At 42.6% G+C, this 22,755-nt stretch overlaps 1 protein-coding gene across 1 annotated transcript; it reads left to right on the top strand.

The window, feature by feature from the left end:
* Positions 1-15,896: 15,896 nt before the first annotated feature.
* Positions 15,897-19,768, top strand: LOC141114249 (uncharacterized). Its single transcript, XM_073607822.1, is given in 3 exon segments — positions 15,897-16,875; positions 16,994-19,689; positions 19,748-19,768. Coding segments are annotated over 3 exon segments (3,696 nt in total).
* Positions 19,769-22,755: the final 2,987 nt, after the last annotated feature.

Below are 22,755 nucleotides of genomic sequence, written 5' to 3'. Positions count from 1 at the left end.
GTTGAAAAGTTAGGCTGTTCAAAGTATCAAGGAAAATGATTAGGGTTTAGACTTCTTATTGTACATTAAGCTGTTCATATTAAGGCTGGGTTCACACCGCAGCATGGAGCTGCTCACTGCAGGGGTCTGGTCCATCACTGTTTGCCATTTCAGTCTGAATTTTTGCCTGAATTCGGATCTGAAATGGACTAGACGACAAACAGTACTCCTTTGCATTTTACAATAGTGTGAACCCAGCCTAAATCTTTTTACGCCTGCTTAAAAAATTGTTTGAATGTCTTTTTGGTATGATTTACCAAATGAGCTGATTTTTTAAAAATATGTTGGCATAGATAGTCTTGTATTGTGTGGAGTATAGGGGAAATTCTAAGCTCTTTTGTGTATAACAAGCAACATTAAGCTCTCAAAGAACAAGCTTAATGTCCCTCATTTTCTTTGTGAGAGACCAAAATCCATGAAACGTCAATGGCATGTTTGAGGATTTGAGAACTGAGGTTGTGCAAAGTTTAACCACTTGACGACCGCCTCACGCCGATGTACGTCGGCAAGGCGGCACGGACAGGCAAAATCACGTACAGGGTACGTGATTTGCCTTCTGCGGGTGGGGGGTCTGATCGGACCCCCCCCCGCCGCCCGAGGCGGTCCCGTTCTGTCCCCCGGCGATCAGAGACGAGGGGGAGGCCATCCGTTCGTGGCCCCCCCCTCGCGATCGCCGCCGGCCAATGGGAACACTCCTTTGCTGCTGTATGCTAAACAGCAGCAAAGGAAGTGATGTAATCTCCCCTCGGGTCGGTAGTTTCCGTTCCGGCCCGAGGAGAGACGACATGTGAGTGAGTGCACCAACACACACACACACAGTAGAACATGCCAGGCACACATTACACCCCGATCCCCCCCCCCGATCGCCCCCCGATCCCCCCCCTGTCACAAACTGACACCAGCAGTTTTTTTTTTTTTTTTCTGATTACTGCTGTGTCAGTTTGTGACAGTTACTGTGTTAGCACAGTTACTGTTACCCCCCTGTAGGTCTAGGGTACCCCCCTAACCCACCCTAATAAAGTTTTAACCCCTTGATCACCCCCTGTCACCAGTGTCGCTAAGCGATCATTTTTCTGATCGCTGTATTAGTGTCGCTGGTGACGCTAGTTAGTGAGGTAAATATTTAGGTTCGCCGTCAGCGTTTTATAGCGTCAGGGACCCCCATATACTACCTAATAAATGTTTTAACCCCTTGATTGCCCCCTAGTTAACCCTTTCACCACTGATCACTGTATAACCGTTACGGTTGACGCTGGTTAGTTTGTTTTTTTTTGATAGTGTCAGGGCACCCGCCGTTTATTACCGAATAAAGGTTTAGCCCCCCGATCGCCCGGCGGTGATATGCGTCGCCCCAGGCAGCGTCAGATTAGCGCCAGTACCGCTAACACCCACGCACACAGCATGCGCCTCCCTTAGTGGTATAGTATCTGTACAGATCAATATCTGATCCGATCAGATCTATACTAGCGTCCCCAGCAGTTTAGGGTTCCCAAAAACGCAGTGTTAGCGGGATCAGCCCAGATACCTGCTAGCACCTGCATTTTGCCCCTCCGCCCAGCCCACCCAAGTGCAGTATCGATCGATCACTGTCACTTACAGAACACTAAATGCATAACTGCAGCGTTCGCAGAGTCAGGCCTGATCCCTGCGATCGCTAACAGTTTTTTTTGTAGCGTTTTGGTGAACTGGCAAGCACCAGCCCCAGGCAGCGTCAGGTTAGCGCCAGTACCGCTAACACCCACGCACGCACCGTACACCTCCCTTAGTGGTATAGTATCTGATCGCATCAATATCTGATCCGATCAGATCTATACTAGCGTCACCAGCAGTTTAGGGTTCCCAAAAACGCAGTGTTAGCGGGATCAGCCCAGATACCTGCTAGCACCTGCGTTTTGCCCCTCCGCCCGGCCCAGCCCACCCAAGTGCAGTATCGATTGATCACTGTCACTTACAAAACACTAAACGCATAACTGCAGCGTTCGCAGAGTCAGGCCTGATCCCTGCGATCGCTAACAGTTTTTTGGTAGCGTTTTGGGGAACTGGCAAGCGCCAGCGGCCTAGTACACCCCGGTCGTAGTCAAACCAGCACTGCAGTAACACGTGGTGACGTGGCGAGTCCCATAAGTGCAGTTCAAGCTGGTGAGGTGGCAAGCACAAGTAGTGTCCCGCTGCCACCAAAAAGACAAACACAGGTCCGTCGTGCCCATAATGCCCTTCCTGCTGCATTCGCCAATCCTAATTGGGAACCCACCGCTTCTGCAGCGCCCGTACTTCCCCCATTCACATCCCCAACCAAATGCAGTCGGCTGCATGAGAGGCATTTTCTTTATGTCCTCCCGAGTACCCCTACCCAGCGAACCCCCCAAAAAAGATGTTGTGTCTGCAGCAAGCGCGGATATAGGCGTGACACCCGCTATTATTGTCCCTCCTGTCCTGACAATCCTGGTCTTTGCATTGGTGAATGTTTTGAACGCTACCATTCACTAGTTGAGTATTAGCGTAGAGTACAGCATTGCACAGACTAGGCACACTTTCACAGGGTCTCCCAAGATGCCATCACATTTTGAGAGACCCGAACCTGGAACCGGTTACCGTTATAAAAGTTAGTTACAAAAAAAGTGTAAAAAAAAAAAAAAATATGAAATAAAAAAAAAATAGTTGTCGTTTTATTGTTCTCTCTCTCTCTATTCTCTCTCTCTATTGTTCTACTCTTTTTTACTGTATTCTATTCTGCAATGTTTTATTGTTATTGTTATTGTTATTATGTTTTATCATGTTTGTTTTTCAGGTGTGTAATTATTTATACTTTACTGTTTACTGTGCTTTATTGTTAACCATTGTTAACCATTTTTTTGTCTTCAGGTACGCCATTCACGACTTTGAGTGGTTATACCAGAATGATGCTTGCAGGTTTAGGTATCATCTTGGTATCATTCTTTTCAGCCAGCGGTCGGCTTTCATGTAAAAGCAATCCTAGCGGCTAATTAGCCTCTAGACTGCCTTTACAAGCCGTGGGAGGGAATGCCCCCCCCACCCCCACCGTCTTCCGTGTTTTTCTCTGGCTCTCCTGTCTCAACAGGGAACCTGAGAATGCAGCCGGTGATTCAGCCAGCTGACCATAGAGCTGATCAGAGACCAGAGTGGCTCCAAACATCTCTATGGCCTAAGAAACCGGAAGCTACGAGTATTTCATGACTTAGATTTCGCCGGATGTAAATAGCGCCATTGGGAAATTGGGGAAGCATTTTATCACACCGATCTTGGTGTGGTCAGATGCTTTGAGGGCAGAGGAGAGATCTAGGGTCTAATAGACCACAATTTTTTCAAAAAAGAGTACCTGTCACTACCTATTGCTATCATAGGGGATATTTACATTCCCCGAGATAACAATAAAAATGATTAAAAAAAAAAATATGAAAGGAACAGTTTAAAAGTAAGATTAAAAAAGCAAAAAAATAATAAAGAAAAAAAAAAAAAAAAAAAAAAAAAAAAAGCACCCCTGTCGCCCCCTGCTCTCGCGCTAAGGCGAACGCAAGCGGCGGTCTGGCGTCATATGTAAACAGCAATTGCACCATGCATGTGAGGTATCACCACGAAGGCCAGATCGAGTGCAGTAATTTTTCCAGTAGACCTCCTCTGTAAATCTAAAGTGGTAACCTGTAAAGGCTTTTGAAGGCTTTTAAACATGTATTTATTTTGTTGCCACTGCACGTTTGTGCGCAATTTTAAAGCATGTCATGTTTGGTATCCATGTACTCGGCCTAAGATCATCTTTTTTATTTCATCAAACATTTGGGCAATATAGTGTGTTTTAGTGCATTAAAATTTAAAAAAGTGTGTTTTTTCCCCAAAAAATGCGTTTGAAAAATCGCTGCGCAATTACTGTGTAAAAAAAAAAAATTAAACACCCACCATTTTAATCTGTAGGGCATTTGCTTTAAAAAAATATATAATGTTTGGGGGTTCAAAGTAATTTTTTTGCAAAAAAAAAAAACTTTTTCATGTAAACAATAAGTGTCAGAAAGGGCTTTGTCTTCAAGTGGTTTGAAGAGTGAGTGATGTGTGACATAAGCTTCTAAATGTTGTGCATAAAATGCCAGGACAGTTCAAAACCCCCCCAAATGACCCCATTTTGGAAAGTAGACACCCCAAGCTATTTGCTGAGAGGCATGTCGAGTCCATGGAATATTTTATATTGCGACACAAGTTGCGGGAAAGAGACAAATTTTTTTTTTTTTTTTTGCACAAAGTTGTCACTAAATGATATATTGCTCAAACATGCCATGGGAATATGTGAAATTACACCCCAAAATACATTCTGCTGCTTCTCCTGAGTACGGGGATACCACATGTGTGAGACTTTTTGGGAGCCTAGCCGCGTACGGGACCCCGAAAACCAAGCACCGCCTTCAGGCTTTCTAAGGGCGTGAATTTTTGATTTCACTCTTCACTGCCTATCACAGTTTCGGAGGCCATGGAATGCCCAGGTGGCACAAAGCCCCCCCAAATGACCCCATTTTGGAAAGTAGACACCCCAAGCTATTTGCTGAGAGGTATAGTGAGTATTTTGCAGACCTCACTTTTTGTCACAAAGTTTTGAAAATTGAAAAAAGAAAAAAAAAAATGTTTTTTCTTGTCTTTCTTCATTTTCAAAAACAAATGAGAGCTGCAAAATACTCACCATGCCTCTCAGCAAATAGCTTGGGGTGTCTACTTTCCAAAATGGGGTCATTTGGGGGGGTTTTATGCCACCTGGGCATTCCATGGCCTCCGAAACTGTGATAGGCAGTAAAGAGTGAAATCAAAAATTTTCACCCTTAGAAATCCTGAAGGCAGTGATTGGTTTTCGGGGTCCCGTACGCGGCTAGGCTCCCAAAAAGTCCCACACATGTGGTATCCCCATACTCAGGAGAAGCAGCTAAATGTATTTTAGGGTGCAATTCCACATATGCCCATGGCCTGTGTGAGCAATATATCATTTAGTGACAACTTTATGAAAAAAAAAAAAAAAAAAAAAAAAAAAGTGTCACTTTCCCGCAACTTGTGTCAAAATATAAAATATTCCATGGACTCAATATGCCTCTCAGCAAATAGCTTGGGGTGTCTACTTTCCAAAATGGGGTCATTTTGGGGGGTTTTATGCCACCTGGGCATTCCATGGCCTCCGAAACTGTGATAGGTAGTGAAGAGTGAAAGCAAAAATTTACACCCTTAGAAATCCTGAAGGCGGTGATTGGTTTTCGGGGCCCCGTACGCGGCTAGGCTCCCAAAAAGTCCCACACATGTGGTATCCCCATACTCAGGAGAAGCAGCTGAATGTATTTTGGGGTGCAATTCCACATAGGTCCATGGCCTGTGTGAGCAATATATCATTTAGTGACAACTTTTTGTAAATATTTTTTTTTTTTTTGTCATTTTTCAATCACTTGGGACAAAAAAAATAAATATTCAATGGGTTCAACATGCCTCTCAGCAATTTCCTTGGGGTGTCTACTTTCCAAAATGGGGTCATTTGTGGGGGTTTTGTACTGCCCTGCCATTTTAGCACCTCAAGAAATGACATAGGCAGTCATAAACTAAAAGCTGTGTAAATTCCACAAAATGTACCCTAGTTTGTAGACGCTATAACTTTTGCGCAAACCAATAAATATACGCTTATTGACATTTTTTTTACCAAAGACATGTGGCCGAATACATTTTGGCCTAAATGTATGACTAAAATTTAGTTTATTGGATTTTTTTTATAACAAAAAGTAGAAAATATCATTTTTTTTCAAAATTTTCGGTCTTTTTCCGTTTATAGCGCAAAAAATAAAAACCGCAGAGGTGATCAAATACCATCAAAAGAAAGCTCTATTTGTGGGAAGAAAAGGACGCAAATTTCGTTTGGGTACAGCATTGCATGACCGCGCAATTAGCAGTTAAAGCGACGCAGTGCCAAATTGGAAAAAGACTTCTGGTCCTTAGGCAGCATAATGGTCCGGGGCTCAAGTGGTTAAAGACAATTGATGAAGGTTTAGGTACTTCATTACACGTTAAGCTACATTATGCTATTTTCACATTAAGGCCTCATGAATGTTGGGCGTTTTAACTGATGCTTTTGGCAGTGTCAGACATATTTTTTAAGGCTTAAAAATGCCTCCCCATGTTATTCTGTGTCCATGCACACATAGGCTTTTAGGAGCCATAAGTGGCATCGGAAAAAAATACAGGGCCAGGGCGTTTTGGAACAGCAACGTTACGCTGTAAAAAGACCTGACACGGTTAAACCTGAGTGCGTGTTAACTCTGTACACAGCCTTAAGCCATGTCAGGCATTTTTAAGCTGTAGTAATTGGATTTGGGAGAGGAAAATAGAAGGGGGCAGAGAGAGGCTGGTAAACGCTAACACTGCTATGTATTAACGCCAATTCAAAAATGCTTCTAAAAGTGCATTTTTACAGCTGATTTTTCCTGGCATCAGTACTAGCTTTGCAACTCATTTTTTTTAATGCCCTGTGTGCATTAGGCCTAAATGTTTTATCCCCATTTCCTGCTATGCACAGAATTACACTGCCTTTTAGCAGGTGCATGTGGTGCCACGGCCCCATTCCCACGTGAGTGCTTTGTGAATGTTAGATGGCGAGTGTTGCAAAATATGGACGCGTTTTCACACTATGTGCATAAGGCTGAGAAATTGTTTCAAAAGAAAGCCCTGTGCATGACAAAAGCATCAAAGTAGCTCATGTAGCCTCTAAAGAGCTGACTGGGGCAGACTGACGCTGGTTGAGATCCGTCTGGTAGTGACAAGTTTCTTGAGGATGCAGAGAAGTGTTTGCAGAATGGGGATATGTCCGCCAGCGAAGGGCCCCTGTGCAATGCACAGACATTCGTCTGGGAGTGACGTGTTCCCTCTGCAAAGACATTATCGCATATGAAAACTATGCTCTTGTTGCCCGTGTGCCTGATCAACACATTGGGGGGGGGCACGGCGTTTTATTTGGGTCAATGTTTAGGCAGGGGTTTACTGAGATGTGTTATACCAGAAGGCTGAAAGGGCACTTATCAGCGCAGGTGAGATGGATTACGCGTAGCCTATAGTGGAATTTCTACGACAACTGCAAGCATGAAACTATTTTGCGCTTTTTGTCAAATACATGCAAAAATGCTAAATTTTGTGCACTTCTAGAAAAATGCCCAGGTCTGAATGGGACCTTATTGTTAATTTCACCCCACACATCTGTGAATGCACACACGTTTGAATGCAGCAAAGCACATGGTGATGCAATTCCTATTTCTCAAAAGGGTCAGGGAATTCATCTGGCATGTAGGGAATCCCATTGAAACGAATGATTTGCCCTACAATTGATGCCCACAAACGCACAGAACCACACGCATGCTCCAGTGTTGTGAACAGAACCTTTAGCTGGCTATATATTATACAATATTCTTGTACAATCTCTAGATTTACATTCATCTATGTGGTGCAAGAGCCTGCCTGATTGTATACAAATTGAAAGTGCTGTTTAGATTTGACCACATATTATATGATTTTTCATAAATCTAAATGAAAATTGTACAATAGGGTTCTATGATGCATGATCAGCTTGAGTTTAGACGGTGCACAGTTTGATTTCCTGGGCTGTTTTTTTTTGAGCAGTGACCTTTCTGAAACCAGGGAATTATTTAGGCAGGTAGGGAAGCTCATTAAAATAAATGGTCTGTTCTACAAGTGATGCACAGAAATGCACTCAACCACACTCATGATCCAATGGTGTGAACAGATCCTTAACCTGGCCATGCATTATACAATCTTCTTGTATGATCTCCTTTAGATTTACTTTTAGCTATGTAGTGCAAGGGCCTGCCTGATTGGATCTGAATTGAAAGTGTTGTTTAGGTTTTTCCCTCCTATTATTATATGATTTTTTTTTTTGGTCAATCTAAGGGAAAATTGTACAATACGATTGTATGGCCAGCTTCAATTTAGAACATGCAATGTCAGAATGCTTTCTGTTTTCCAGTGACCTTTTTCTAACCTCCTGGCCTCCCTCTGTTGTGACTTATTACAAGTCCAGTGTCTATGTGTCCAGTGATCCGGAGTTGTCTACAAGTCTATGTGTCCAGTGATCTGGAGTTGTGAAACTTGCTCAACAGCGCAGCAGCAGGTTACTTTTGAAATGACGTGCTCTGAAAAACTATCTTGGGTTCCATGTCAGTACCACCAGTGATGAAGTTGAAGGCTGCTCAGCAGCACCACAACAGGTTACTTTGGAAATGACATGCTCTGAATGCCTAAAGGTGAGGGAGTGTTCAACTTGTGTGGTGAATACTGTTAGAGTGGCCACCGCTGAGGACTTTGCTTATGACCATCGCCGTATAAATCTAATGATAATATCAAATTTCACAACCTAAAAATATTTAACATTATTACGTTTCTATAGGCGTTTGCTTAAGAGAATTTAGGCCATCTCATTTTTTGATGGAGCACCTTCGTTTTGTGGTTATTTGTCTATTAGCATATATTTCCTCCATATATTTTTTCCCTAGGCTGATTTCCTGCAGTATAGCATCTATCTCCTCCATATTTTTTTTACTTGGCTGATTTCCTGTAGTCTATTAGCATATATTTCCCTCCATATTTTTTTTTTTTGCACTGCTAATTTCCTGCAGTCTATTAGCATCTATTTCCTCCATATTTTTTTTCTCAGCTGATTTCCTGCAGTCTATTACCATATATTTCCCTCTTTTTTTTCACTGCTAATTTCCTGCAGTCTATTAGCATTTATTTCCTCCTTTTATTTATTTATTTTGCTCAGCTGATTTTCCTGCAGTCTATTAGCAAGCTCTAGATTTATCTTCAACTGTTTAGTGTAAGAGCCTGCCTGATTGGATACAAATTAAAAATGATGTTTATATTTGACCTGCTATGTTTTTTGGTCAGTCAAAAGGAAAATTGTACAATAAGATTGTATGATGTATGGCTGTATGGCCAGCTTCGATTTAGAACATGCTAAGTCAGAATGCTTGCTGCTTTGCAGTGATCTTTTTCTATCCTCCTGGCCTCCCTCTGTAATGACTTTTTACAAGGTAAATTTGTGTCCAGTGATTCGGACAGGTGAAATGTACTCAACAGCGCAGCAACAGGTTACTTTGGTAATGACGTGCTCTGAAAAACTATCTTGGGCTCCATGTCAGCACCACCAGTGATGAAGTTGAAGGCTGCTCAGCAGCGCCACAACAGGTTACTTTGGAAATTACATGCTATGAATGCGTAAAGGTTAGTATATTAGCAGATTTTTCCCTCCATATTTTTTCACAGCTAATTTTCTGCAGTCTATTAGCATCTATTTCCACCCATAATTTTTTTTTGCACTGCTAATTTTCTGCAGTCTATTAGCATCTATTTCCTCCATATTTTTTTTTTGGCACTGCTAATTCCCCGCAGTCTATTGGCATCTTTTTGACTCCATATTTTTTTTCACAGCTTATTTCCTGAAGTATATTCGCATCTATTTCCTCCATATTTTTCTTCCTTGGCTGATTTCCTGCAGTCTATTAGCAAGCTTTAGATTTATCTTCAACTGTTTAGTGTAAGGGCCTGCCTTTTAGATTTGACCTATGTTTTTTTGGTCAGTCTAAAGCAAAATTGTATTATAAGAATGTATGATGTATGGCTGTATGGCCAGCTTCAATTTATAGAACATGCAATGTCAGAATGCTTGCTGTTTTGCAGTGACCTTTTTCTAACCTCCTGGCCTCCCTCTGTTGTGACTTATTACAAGGTAACTATGTGTCCAGTGATCTGGAGTTGTGAAACTTGTTCAACAGCGCAGCAGCAGGTTACTTTTGAAATGACGTGCTCTGAAAAATTTATCTTGGGTTCCATGTCAGCACCATCAGTGATGAAGTTGAGGGCTGCTCAGCAGCGCCACAACAGGTTACTTTGGAAATGACATGCTCTGAATGCCTAAGGTGAGGGAGTGTTCAACTTGTGTGGTGAATACTGTTACAGCGGCCACCGCTGGGGACTTTGCTTATGACCATCGCCATATAAATCTAATGATAATATCAAATTTCACAACCTAAAATTATTAACATTTATTAACATTATTACGTTTCTATAGGCGTTTGCTTAAGAGAATTTAGGCCATCTCATTTTTTGATGGAGCACCTTCGTTTTGTGGTTATTTGTCTATTAGCATCTATTTCCTCCATATTTTTTTTCTCAGCTGATTTCCTGCAGTCTATTACCATATATTTCCCTCTTTTTTTTCACTGCTAATTTCCTGCAGTCTATTAGCATTTATTTCCTCCTTTTATTTATTTATTTTGCTCAGCTGAGTTTCCAGCAGTCTATTAGCAAGCTCTAGATTTATCTTCAACTGTTTAGTGTAAGAGCCTGCCTGATTGGATACAAATTAAAAATGATGTTTATATTTGACCTGCTATGTTTTTTTGGTCAGTCTAAAGGAAAATTGTACAATAAGATTGTATGATGTATGGCCAGCTTTGATTTAGAACATGCTAAGTCAGAATGCTTGATGCTTTGCAGTGACCTTTTTCTAACCTCCTGGCCTCCCTCTGTTGTGACTTATTACAAGGTAACTAATGTGTCCAGTGTTCTGGAATTGTGAATCTACTCACCAGCGCAGCAGCAGGTTACTTTGGAAATTACATGCTCTGAAAAACTATCTGGGGCTCCTGTCAGCACCACCAGTGATGAAGTTGAAGGCTGCTCAGCAGCGCCACACCAGGTTACTTTGGAAATTACATGCTCTGAAAAACTATCTTGGGCTCTATGTCAGCACCACCAGTGATGAAGTTGAAGGCTGCTCAGCAGCGCCACAACAGGTTACTTTGGAAATGACATGCTTTTAATGCATAAAGGTGAGGGAGTGTTCAACTTGTGTGGTGAATACTGGTAGTTACAGCAGCCGCCGTGGGGGACTTTGCTTATGATCATCTCAGTAATATCAAATTTCACAAAAACCCCCCCAAAAAATATTAACATTATTAGGTTTCTATAGGCGTTTGCTTAAGAGAATTTAGCCCATCTCATTTTTGATAAAGCTCCTTCATTTTGTGGTTATTTGTCTATTAGCATATATTTCCCTCCATAAGTTATTCCTCAGCTAATTTCCTGCAGTCTATTAGCATCTTTTCCCCTCTATATTTTTTTCTCAGCTAATTTCCTGCACTCTATTAGCATATATTTCCCTCCCATAATTTTATTTTAGCACTGCTAATTTCCTGTAGTCTATTAACATCTATTTCCCTCCATATTTTTTGTGCACTGCTAATTGCAGTCTATTAGCGTTGAATTCCCTCCATATTTTTTTTCTCAGCTAATTTCCTGCAGTCTATTAGCATCTTTTTCCCTCCATATTTTTTCACAGCTAATTTTCTGCAGTATATTAGCAGATGTTTCCTTCCATATTTTTTCACAGCTAATTTTCTGCAGTCTATTAGCATCTATTTCCATCAATATTTTTTTGTCACTGCTAATTTCCTGCAGCCTATTAGCATCTTTTTCTCTCCATATTTTTTTCACAGCTAATTTTCTGCAGTCTATTAGCATCTATTTCTATCCATATTTTTTGTGCACTGCTAATTTCCTGTAGTCTATTGGCATATATTTTTCTCCATATTTTTTTTTTGGCACTGCTAATTTCCTGCAGTCTATTAGCATCTTTTTCCCCTCCATATTTGTTTTTTTTCACAGCTAATTTCCTGCAGTCATTAGCATCTATTTCCTACCATCATTTTTTTTTTTAGAACATGCACAGTCAGAATGCCTGCTGCTTTGCAGTGACCTTTTTCTAACCTTCTGGCTTTTCTATGTTGTGACTTATTACAAGGTAGCTATGTGTCTAGTGATCCAGAGCTGTGAAATCTGCTCAACAGCGCAGCAACAGGTTACTTTGGAAATTACATACTCTGAAAAAACTATCTGGGGCTCCATTTTTGCTCCACCAGTGATGAATTTGCCTCTGCTCAGCAGTGCCACAACAGGTTAATTTGGAAATGACATGCAAATGAATGAATACACGCATTGAAGGAAAGGAAGTGTTCCTACCTCCTCTTACCCTCCCCTTTCCAATCTACACAATTGAGCCAAAAGTGAAGCACATGGCATTGTTCATGACAAGTGTCAGGGGTAAGAATTTTTAATAACTTACTGGGGAATGTATAATTGATATTTTTATGATTTTAGGTAGTCCACGGATTTTGGAATATAAATGGGATAGATAGTAGAGATTGTACAGATGATAGGAGCATACAGAAGTGATAGATATAGATCTTTTACTGAGTTATAGATTCATAGTTTATGCTGAGATGTTGACTGTAACGTGCCTCGTATATTAATTTAAAAAAGGGTGAGGGTTTAATATAGGGCTGCAACTAACGATTATTTTCATAATTGATTAGTTGGCCGATGATTGTTTCGATGAATCGGTTAATAACCTTAAAAAAAAGTGGTGTATAATTTATATATAATTTATAATAATAATGTATTTATTAATTTATATAAAGTTTAAAAAAAGGCAATTTATTCTTAAATATCTCTATGCAGTGGTAAATATAAATAACCGACTATATTTTTAGGGAGCAAAATCTCTAATCCACTCTGAGAATAACAGACAGAAGAGATATACAGTATATACTATGAGAGGTTGAATCTGGTAAATATCAGACACAGATCAATTTTTTTATTTAAAGAAAAAAAAAAAGACTGTTTTGGAGATTTTCAAACAGAACTGTAATATATTATATGCTGGCCATACAAAAACAATGTCTTCCTTCAAATAAAAATGTCATTTTAAGAACATTTGTTCAATTTTCTAATCATTAATGGGGTCAAATCGATGTTCATTTTCAACCACAGTGACGGGAAAATTTAGAAATAATAGAAAACTTCTTGGTCAAAGGAATTTTTAGACAGTGTATGTGGTTTTCATTCAGAAATTACAGTACATTAATTTTAAAACAGAATGTTAAAAGCAAGTGACATTTTCAAAACAAAATTCTTTCATTCAGCGAATGTAAAAATTTTTTGTAAGAATATTCTTGCCTGAAAATTGATCCGTGTGTACAGCATAATGCGTTGTACACACCTATGCAGTTTGCTTTTGATTTGATCTGTTTCTGCAGTGTTTTTGCTGTGCATTTTGATTTTTGCGCAAGTGATTTTGCTGCGAGTGTTTTTTTTTTTTTTTTTTCTTTTATGCTTTTTTTTTTTTTTTTTGGCCAACTTGTTGGGCAGATTAAAAAACACAAATTGCTGCAAAAACGCATTACATGCTTTTCTTCAGCTTCTCCATTGAAGTCTATTGAACCAAAAAAGCACCGTTTTGTGTTGAAAAAAGTCCTTGACCCTTTTCAAATACACAGCAGCTGAAAAAAAAGCATAGATGTTAAAGTGTCCCATAGGAAACCATGTTAAATAAACTGTAGTGGATTTCTGCAAAAAGCACCAAAAAACACATAGGTGTGATCCAGGCCTAACACATTTAGTAACGTAATTGGGGTAAAAAAAACTAAAATTAGGCCTTTATAGTACAAAAAGAGCAAATCGCTACTGTAAGGGGTTCCTTTTTTTTACTGTGGAACAGTGAAAGTAATATTTACAGTAGCGATTATTTGCTCTTTTTGCTAATTTTTCGGGTTTTTTTAACCCCATTATGTTACTGCGATTAATCGATTATGAAAATAGTAATCGATTTAATTTCATAATTGATTAGTTGTTTCGGCCCTAGTTTAATACTACTTTAGGGGTTATTGTCTGCAGTGTCCATAAAGTGTGTATTTGTTTTTCAATGAAGGAACAATAATGGATTATGGCAGCATACAGCAGTAATAGAAAATATATTTTACAATCCCTTATACCCCCTCTATCATCTATACCAGAGGTAGGCAACCTCGGCCCTGCAGCTGATTTGTTTGTTTACAATTCCCATGAGACATCGCAAGACCCTGACAATCACAGGCATGATGGTGAAGTAGGAATGGGGATCAGGTTATATGGCCATGGTTATGTGTGTAGTAAGACTGATTTAGAATTTCAGCTAAGAAGCCATTCCTATATACTATGCTAAGAACATTTTATGAGATCTGTAAAATTTGTTACAGGCTGTGGTTAAAGACACTGAATTCACCCTTTCACCCCCCTTAACACAGACACCTGTGTTTAGCACACTGATGCACACTTTCCTATAGCTAAGAGAATGTCAAGCTGATTTGCAAAAATGATAAGGAAACCGCAAAAGCAAGAACCTGCAAACTTTGCAAGAGTACAAAAGGAATTCGCTTTGCTAAATTGCTTTGCACCCATAAGAGTAGGTTGACTGCTTAAAAGGTTAGAATGTCTTATAACGGAAATGTATTGTCTGTTCGCTTGTGACGTAATGTGATGGAAGATATATGTACACTGAATTGTCTGTATCGGACACTTCTTGGCGTGTAGACATTAGTCGGGCCAGGAGTGTCCATTCTTGCTGGCCAGAAGAATGGAATAAATCTCGCATACCAGAAGTTCATTGTCCAGCAGTCATTACCAATATTCTACCTAATATTCTGCTACTTCATTTGGTGCATTTGGCCGTGAGGGGGGAATATCGGTGTGACCTGTTGAGGCAGGTGGCACTGTTTTCCACCAGACCTACAAGGAATGGTCCGAGAGGCCAGCCCTGTGGGTTATATCGTAGTCTCGAAAGGCGCCTTCTAGAACTGTTATCTAGGAGACTGCGCTGTGTCCCATTTGGTGGCCTGCTGTGGACGACCTTCGTAGCGTCAAAAGGACCTGGGAATCCGAGAAGTAGATAGCTGGAGCTCCAACGGGAACAGGTGAGAGTCTTTTACTTCTGTTTTTGGATAACAGTCAGACAGACAGCCAGCCTCTCAACGGATCGAGAGAAGGGAAGCCTGATCACCTTCCGAGAGAGACGTCCGTTCAGATGATTGTGCATCTTTCGGACGAATCCTCAGTCAGTCAGTAATTTTTGGGTGGGAGTGTCTGGTATGATTGATGTGTGTATGAGACATCACTTTGTGGTGAAGTGACCGTGCTCCTCTTTTAAGTGCGTTTCCTGGCCGGGAGACCGCGCCCAGGCCACTGACCGAGGGAAGCGTTGTCTATTGTTCCTACTTGTGTCGAGGATTCAGACCCCTTACTGAATTCTCATCATCTACCCTACCCTCTGTGTCTGTCTTGGTGTCTGTTAGGTTATAAGAATGGGTGGGAAACATAGTGTTGAATCTCCCCTACAAACCATGATCTCCAACTTTAGGAAGGGATTTGCTAAGAACTGCAATTTAAAACTTAGCCCTGAGAAATTGATAACATTGTGTGAGAAAGATTGGCCCCGTTATGGAACGCGGTGGCCCCCACAGGGAACCTTTGACTTAGAGACCATTGACAGATTATTTGAGAATATTAGGTCAGATTCACAGAAACATGACCAGATCCCGTACATAGACTGTTGGAGAAAAGTTATAGACAGAGACCCACAGTGGATACAAGCTGCAAAAGAGGAACAGTGCAGAATTATGATTATGACAAGAGTAGTGCCACTGACAAAACAAACAAAACACATATATTCTCAACCCGAAGAGACAGATCAACCTCCCCCATATGTAGAGGAACGGACCTCAGATAGAGACAAGTCTGAACCATGTCCGAACGCCCCACCCAGTAGACAAGAAGACTCAAGTTGTTGTCCACCTACATCAGATTCAGCAAGTATGTCAATGCCAAATCTCAGTAAATATACTCCTGACCGTAACACTCTGAGTATGAGTAGAACAGGAATAGGGAACTCAGTGGCAGCCAGTGGGCTCCCTAATCAAGTGTCCACTTCCACTCCGAGAAATCCCGATATGAATGGCCGAACTCTTGCCCCGTCCTTCAACATACCTCTGCAAATGCCCCTAAGGGAACAGGCGGTGGGGGGATGCCAGACTCTAGTTTACACCCCATTTACCACAACAGATTTGCTGAACTGGAAGACTCATAACCCTGCCTATTCTGAGAAGCCCCAAGCTATGACAGATTTACTCCGGTCAATAATTCAGACCCATAACCCCACTTGGTCTGACTGTCAGCAACTTTTATTGACCCTCTTTAATACTGAGGAGAGACACAGAATTAACCAAGCAGCGCAGAAATATATGGAAGAATTAGGGAAGAATCAATGGGACCCACCGGCTTGGCTTGGGGACCATTATCCACGAACAGATCCCCAGTGGGACCCAAATGATAAAGGGGATATGGATAAACTTCACCTTTACCGGACAGCAATTATAGAGGGGATGAAGTCAGCTGGCAAAAGACCCACTAATCTCTCTAAAACTAGTGAGGTCCTCCAACAACCCAATGAAAGTCCAGGACAGTTCTATGAGCGACTGTGTGAAGCTTTCAGACTGTATACCCCCTTTGATCCAGAGGCAGATGATAATAAGAATTTGGTAAATACAGCATTTGTCAGCCAGTCGACAAGAGACATTAAAAGAAAATTGCAAAAACAGGAGGGTTTTGCAGGAATGAACATTTCCCAACTGTTGAACATAGCCACAAAAGTGTTTGTGAATAGGGACATAGAGACGAGACGAGAAGATGACGGAAGAATGAAAAAGAAAGTTGAATTACTAGCTGAAGCGCTGTCTGAAAAAGCTCAAAGAAACAAGGAGCGCTCCAATGGAGGCTTAAAGGGGGGGAAGAGGAAATTATGTGCAGAAGTTGGGAAAGAACCAGTGTGCATATTGCAAGGAGGAGGGACACTGGAAGCAAGACTGCCCCCAAAAAGGACCTGGGAGAAGGGGACCAGACCCAACGAGAAGAGAAATACGGGGAGGACAAGTCCAAAATGGACGCTATGAGAGGAACAGGCAGGAAGATACCGACTTTGTGGGGTTGGCAGGCTCAGTGTATCCCGATGAAGAACAATACTGACGCCAATCGGGCCCCATTCCATTAGGCCCCCAAGAACCAGTAGTGACCGCTAATGTAGGGGGCTTCAAGACCACCTTTATGATTGGCACGGGGGCCCAACACAGTGTAATGACCCAACAGATAGCCCCCCTCTCCGACAAACAGATTACCGTTATTGGAGCCACGGGAAATAAAGTAAAAAGACCCTTCCTAACAGAAAGACTTTGTAGTTTGGGAGGGCATCAGGTCCAACATCAATTTCTATACATGCCGGATTGTCCTATTCCTTTGTTGGGCAGAGACTTGCTTGCTAAACTCAGAGCACACATATACTTCCAATCCGACGGTCAGGCTATCCTAAAATTGCCCCATCCCTCTGAAGCCCGTATTATGGTCCTCAGTGTACCGAAGGAGGAGGAATGGAGAATGTTTGCCCTTTCAGAAGAACCACTTCCTACCCCTAGGGGACTACAAGACATTCCGGGAGTATGGGCGGAAGGTAACCCACCTGGATTAGCCAGACACATTTCCCCAATACTTATTGAATTAAAACCAGGAGCCACTCCAGTCAGCCTGAAACAGTACCCAGTCCCTCGAAAAGCCCTAATAGGAATACAAAAGTACTTAAACAAATTCCTACACTATGGAATTCTGAAACCCTGTCAGTCTCCTTGGAATACACCTCTACTCCCAGTACAAAAACCCGGAACAGCAGACTATCGTCCTGTTCAGGACCTCCGAGCGGTCAATCAGGCTGTTATGACCATCCACCCAGCGGTCCCGAACCCTTACAACCTATTGGGATTAATACCGGGGGAGGCCACCTATTTCACAGTTCTGGACTTAAAAGATGCCTTCTTCTGTCTCAGAGTGGCAGAACAATCCCAGCGTATTTTTGCGTTCCAGTGGGAGGATCCGGAGATGGGGGGAAAAGGACAACTGACATGGACACGTTTACCCCAAGGATTCAAAAATTCCCCCACACTATTTTGAACTGCCCTGACCCAAGACCTGAAATCTTTCAAGTCTGACCCTGAGAATAGAGTCCTACTCCAGTATGTGGATGACCTATTGATCGCCGCAAAGAATAGAGAAGAGTGCCTTCAAGCTACTAATGAACTGTTACAATTACTGTGGGAGGCGGGTTATAAGGTGTCCCGAAGAAAAGCGCAGTTATGTCAAGAGACTGTAAAGTACCTGGGATTCAGAGTATCACAAGGACAGAGACAATTGGGAGAAGGCAGGAAAGAAGCTGTTTGTCAGATTCCCACCCCAACTACCAGACGGCAAGTACGTGAATTCCTGGGGGCGGCAGGATTCTGCCGAATCTGGATACCGGACTTTGCCACAAAAGCCAGACCCCTCTATGAATCCACAAAGGGGGGAGAAAAGGAACCCTTCAAATGGGGAGAACAGCAAAACAGAGCGTTCCAAGACATTAAGGTCTCCCTAATGCAGGCTCCTGCGCTAGGCTTGCCGGATAGCCAAAAAGTCTTCTATTTGTATGTCAGTGAAAAACAAGGAATAGCAGTAGGAGTCCTGACACAATACTTGGGGTCTTGGCAGCGCCCTGTAGCATACCTCTCAAAACAACTGGACACTGTAGCTCAGGGATGGCCATCCTGCCTGCGGGCCATCGCAGCAACAGCCCTCCTTGTGGCGGAAGCTGACAAGTTGTCATTAGGTCAGGAGACTTATGTCCGAGTCCCTCACCAGGTACAGGCATTAATGGATTACAAGGGGAATCACTGGTTCACGAACAGTCGAATGGTTAAATATCAAGCTATGCTGTGTGAAAATCCTCGTATCCACTTAGAGACTGTAAACACTTTAAACCCAGCCACTTTGCTCCCCACCTCACAAGAACCCTTAACGCATGACTGTCTTCAAGTAATGGATGAAGTATATGCCAGTCGACCAGACTTGAAAGACAGCCCCTTAGAAAAAGCAGATGCCGAATACTACACCGACGGGAGTAGCTTTGTGAAAGATGGGGTCCGCTATGCAGGCTATGCAATTGTCACACTGGAGGCGGTGGTAGAGACAGGATCTTTACCACAGGGAACTTCGGCACAGAAAGCAGAACTGATTGCACTAACTAGAGCATTGCAGTTGGCTGCAGGACTGAAACTGAATGTATATGTAGACTCCAAATATGCTTTTCTGACCCTTCATGCACATGGAGCCCTATATAAGGAGAGAGGACTTATTACATCTGGAGGGAAGAGCATCAAATATGGGACAGAAATACTAGAACTGTTAGAAGCAGTATGGGCCCCCTCTGAAGTCGCAGTGATACACTGCAGAGGCCATCAAAAGGGAGACACCCGAGTGGCTAGAGGAAATAGAAAAGCAGATCAAGCAGCCAGAGATGCAGCATGTCAGCAACCTCTACAACAGATAATGGCCCCACTGTTTCCTGTCCCACTTTCTGAATGGGATCCAATTTACACAACAGCAGAACAAGAATGGATAAAGACGGAACCTGGGAAATACCGGGAAGACCAGTGGTATCAACTGCAGGACGGGAGAATTGTTATCCCCGCTGCTGTGGCAACTGAACTAGTGACAGAATTTCACAAGGGGACACACATGGGAAAAACAGCCATTGAGAAAGCCCTAGAGAGACATTTTTATATTCCCCGGCTGCCCACATTGGCACAAGCTGCATCCAGCAGATGTGTAGAATGTACCCGGAATAATCCAAGGCAGGGACCTGTACCACCCCCTGGAGTGCAGGCTGTAGGTGCCTCACCAATGGAAGAATTGATGGTTGACTTCACTGCTATGCCCCCTGCAGGTGGATACAAATATTTGTTAATGGCCGTCTGCACCTACTCAGACTGGGTAGAAGCATGGCCCACACGGACTGAAACTACCAAAGAAGTGGTTAAATGCTTGACTCAAGAAATAATCCCCAGATATGGAATCCCCTCTGCCATAGGCTCGGACAATGGGCCTGCTTTTGTCCACAAGTGCCTCCAGGAATTGGCAGCAGCACTTAAGATTACTTGGAAACTACACACCGCATATAGGCCACAAAGTTCTGGAAAAGTTGAACGGATGAACCGCACACTCAAGTCACAACTGGCTAAGCTCTGTCAGGAAACTCAAATGAAGTGGACCTTGATGTTGCCCATTGCTTTACTGAGAATTCGGAGTACCCCAACAAAGAGGACAAACCTGTCCCCTTTTGAGGTACTGTATGGTAGGCCCCCACCCATCATTAGAGGGATAAGAGGAGACTTGCATCAGATAGGAGGGGTTGCTAACCGTGAACTGATACAGAAACTTGGGGAAAGTATGCAGGACATAGGGAAATGGGTTCAAGAGAAACTTCCCATAAGCTTGTCGAACCCAGTACACCCCTTTAAACCAGGAGATACAGTGTGGGTAAAGGAGTGGAACCTAACCCCACTAGGGCCAAAATGGAGAGGTCCTTACACTGTTCTGCTATCTACCCCAACAGCCATTAAGGTAGCCGAGGTGACACCCTGGATACACCACTCTAGGGTAAAGCGAGCTGCTGACCTCACAGACTCCTGGCACAGTACAGTAGACCCCCAAGATCCTTTGAGACTGAGATTGACCAGAGAAATCAGAAGGAAGAACTCCAGCCCTGTGTTCAGCACACCCCTGGAAGCTGCTGAATTTACGCACGGCAGAAAATAGACAGACTGCAGCCCTGCGGCCAACACACTCCTGGAAGCTGCTGGCTCAACGCACGGTGGAAGATAAAGGATATCTACTAAGCTCTGCTCCAACCACACCCCGGACGCTGGTTGGTCTACGCACAAGCTGAAACCTGAGGATATTCATCGGTGTAATGTTTACTAAAATCGTTATAATGAGACTGTTGATAGCCATAATAGTGATACTTACCGGGTTAAAAGAGGGGGAGAGTAATTCATGTGACCCTTGTATAAAGACCACCAGAGTAGGATCCGTGACTACCAAGATGTTACTGTGGCACTCCCATTATCAATGCAAGGGCACAGAGACTGGTACCTGCATACATAATGGGACTACCTATTCAATGTGCTCCGTGGAAAATCAGATAACCTGTTATGACCCCACTTATGCACCTTACAAAACCTGGCTAACCGCTCGGAGCTTTAGTTCCACCGGTAAGCTGATAAACCGTACACTGATCACCGACCCCAGCACTGCAGCAAGCCTAATCTTTGATGTGTGCTGCCATCAACCTCAACCACTTCCCAAGGGGAGGGTGTGGGGGATTGGAATGGGAGAGAGAGTATTTGAGAAATGATAGGTACATCTGTTCAGGGAAACTGGGACCTAGCTGTGCTAATGAGGAATGGAACTACTGCCCCAACTGGAGGTGTGCTGCTTGGGGAACATGGGGAATGAAAAATCAGGATGCCATTCTACAATCCTTAGCTAGTTCATCCAGCTGCACAGTGGGAAGTTGCACCCCTGTGAATTTTACCATACATAACCCTGTCTGGTTTTTAGCACAATGGGGAAATAAGTTTTGAGTTCATATTTATGGTAAAGGATCAGACCCCGGTACAATTGTGTATGTCTCACTAGAAACTGAACTAACAAAGAGTGTTAATCATCAGCTATTTCATTCCCTATATGAAGAGCTAGCCACTGGTATGGAAATACCCCCTAGCACAAAGAACCTGTTCATTGAACTGGCAGAAAGTGTGGCTGACAATTTACAAGTAACAGATTGCTATGTGTGTGGAGGAACTAACATGGGAGACCAATGGCCTTGGGAAGCCAGGGAAAAAGATTATGATGTGCCATTCAGTGCCACCTCTGAGCAGCCTCCTGAACGAATAAGGTCAGAATGGCACTTGAAAACATCAATAATTGGGAAATATTGTATAGCCAGGTCGGGTCCCCAGTATAGAACACATGTAGGAGAAATGGCCTGTTTAGGACAACAGTTTTATAACAACACTTCTAAAAGCACATCCTGGTGGAGTGATACAAACGTACCCGTGCCTGACCCACACCCCTTTACCAATTTCACTCATCTAAAAGGGCTATGGGAAAATCTCACCAAAGAATCTAACTGAAAGGCCCCAGAAAACTTGTATTGGATTTGTGGGAATAAAGCCTATTCAGAGCTCCCTCAAGACTGGTCAGGAGCCTATGTCTTAGGTACATTAAAACCCTCATTTTTCCTTCTTCCACTGGGGAATAGGGAAGAATTGGGAGTCCCGGTGTACATAGGTTCAAAGAGGAAGCGGAGGTCATCTAGTTTGAAGATAGGAAACTGGAAAGATAATGAATGGCCCCCAGAACGTATCGTCCAGTATTATGGTCCAGCTACATGGGCCGAAGATGGTAGTTACGGTTATAGAACACCAATTTATATGCATAATCGAATTATAAGGTTACAGGCTGTACTAGAAATAATTACTAACGAAACTGCTACTGCCTTAAATTTGCTTGCTAAACAAGGAACTAATTTACGTGCTCATGTGTATCAGAATAGACTTGCCTTAGACTATCTGTTAGCTACTGAGGGTGGTGTCTGTGGGAAATTTAATCTGAGTAATTGTTGCTTAGAAGTGGACAACACAGGAAAAGTAGTTGTGGAAATCACTGGTAGAATGAAAAAGTTAGCTCATGTGCCAGTCCAAACATGGAATGGTTTCAACGCTGGTAGCTGGTTCGGGGATTGGGGTTTCCCCAGTGCATATGGGGTGAAGGCTATATTGGGGATCGTTGTAGTAATACTCGTAGCATGTCTGCTGCTACCCTGTCTGATTCCCCTTGGGACTAGAATGATCCAGAGTTTCATTGAGGCCACTGTAGAAAGAAAGGCTG

The sequence above is a fragment of the Aquarana catesbeiana genome, linkage group LG12 (assembly GCF_042186555.1).
Source record: "Aquarana catesbeiana isolate 2022-GZ linkage group LG12, ASM4218655v1, whole genome shotgun sequence".
Taxonomy (NCBI): domain Eukaryota; kingdom Metazoa; phylum Chordata; class Amphibia; order Anura; family Ranidae; genus Aquarana; species Aquarana catesbeiana.
Note: the sequence above shows the minus strand (reverse complement) of the source record. Positions and strands in the feature narration are given on the sequence as shown.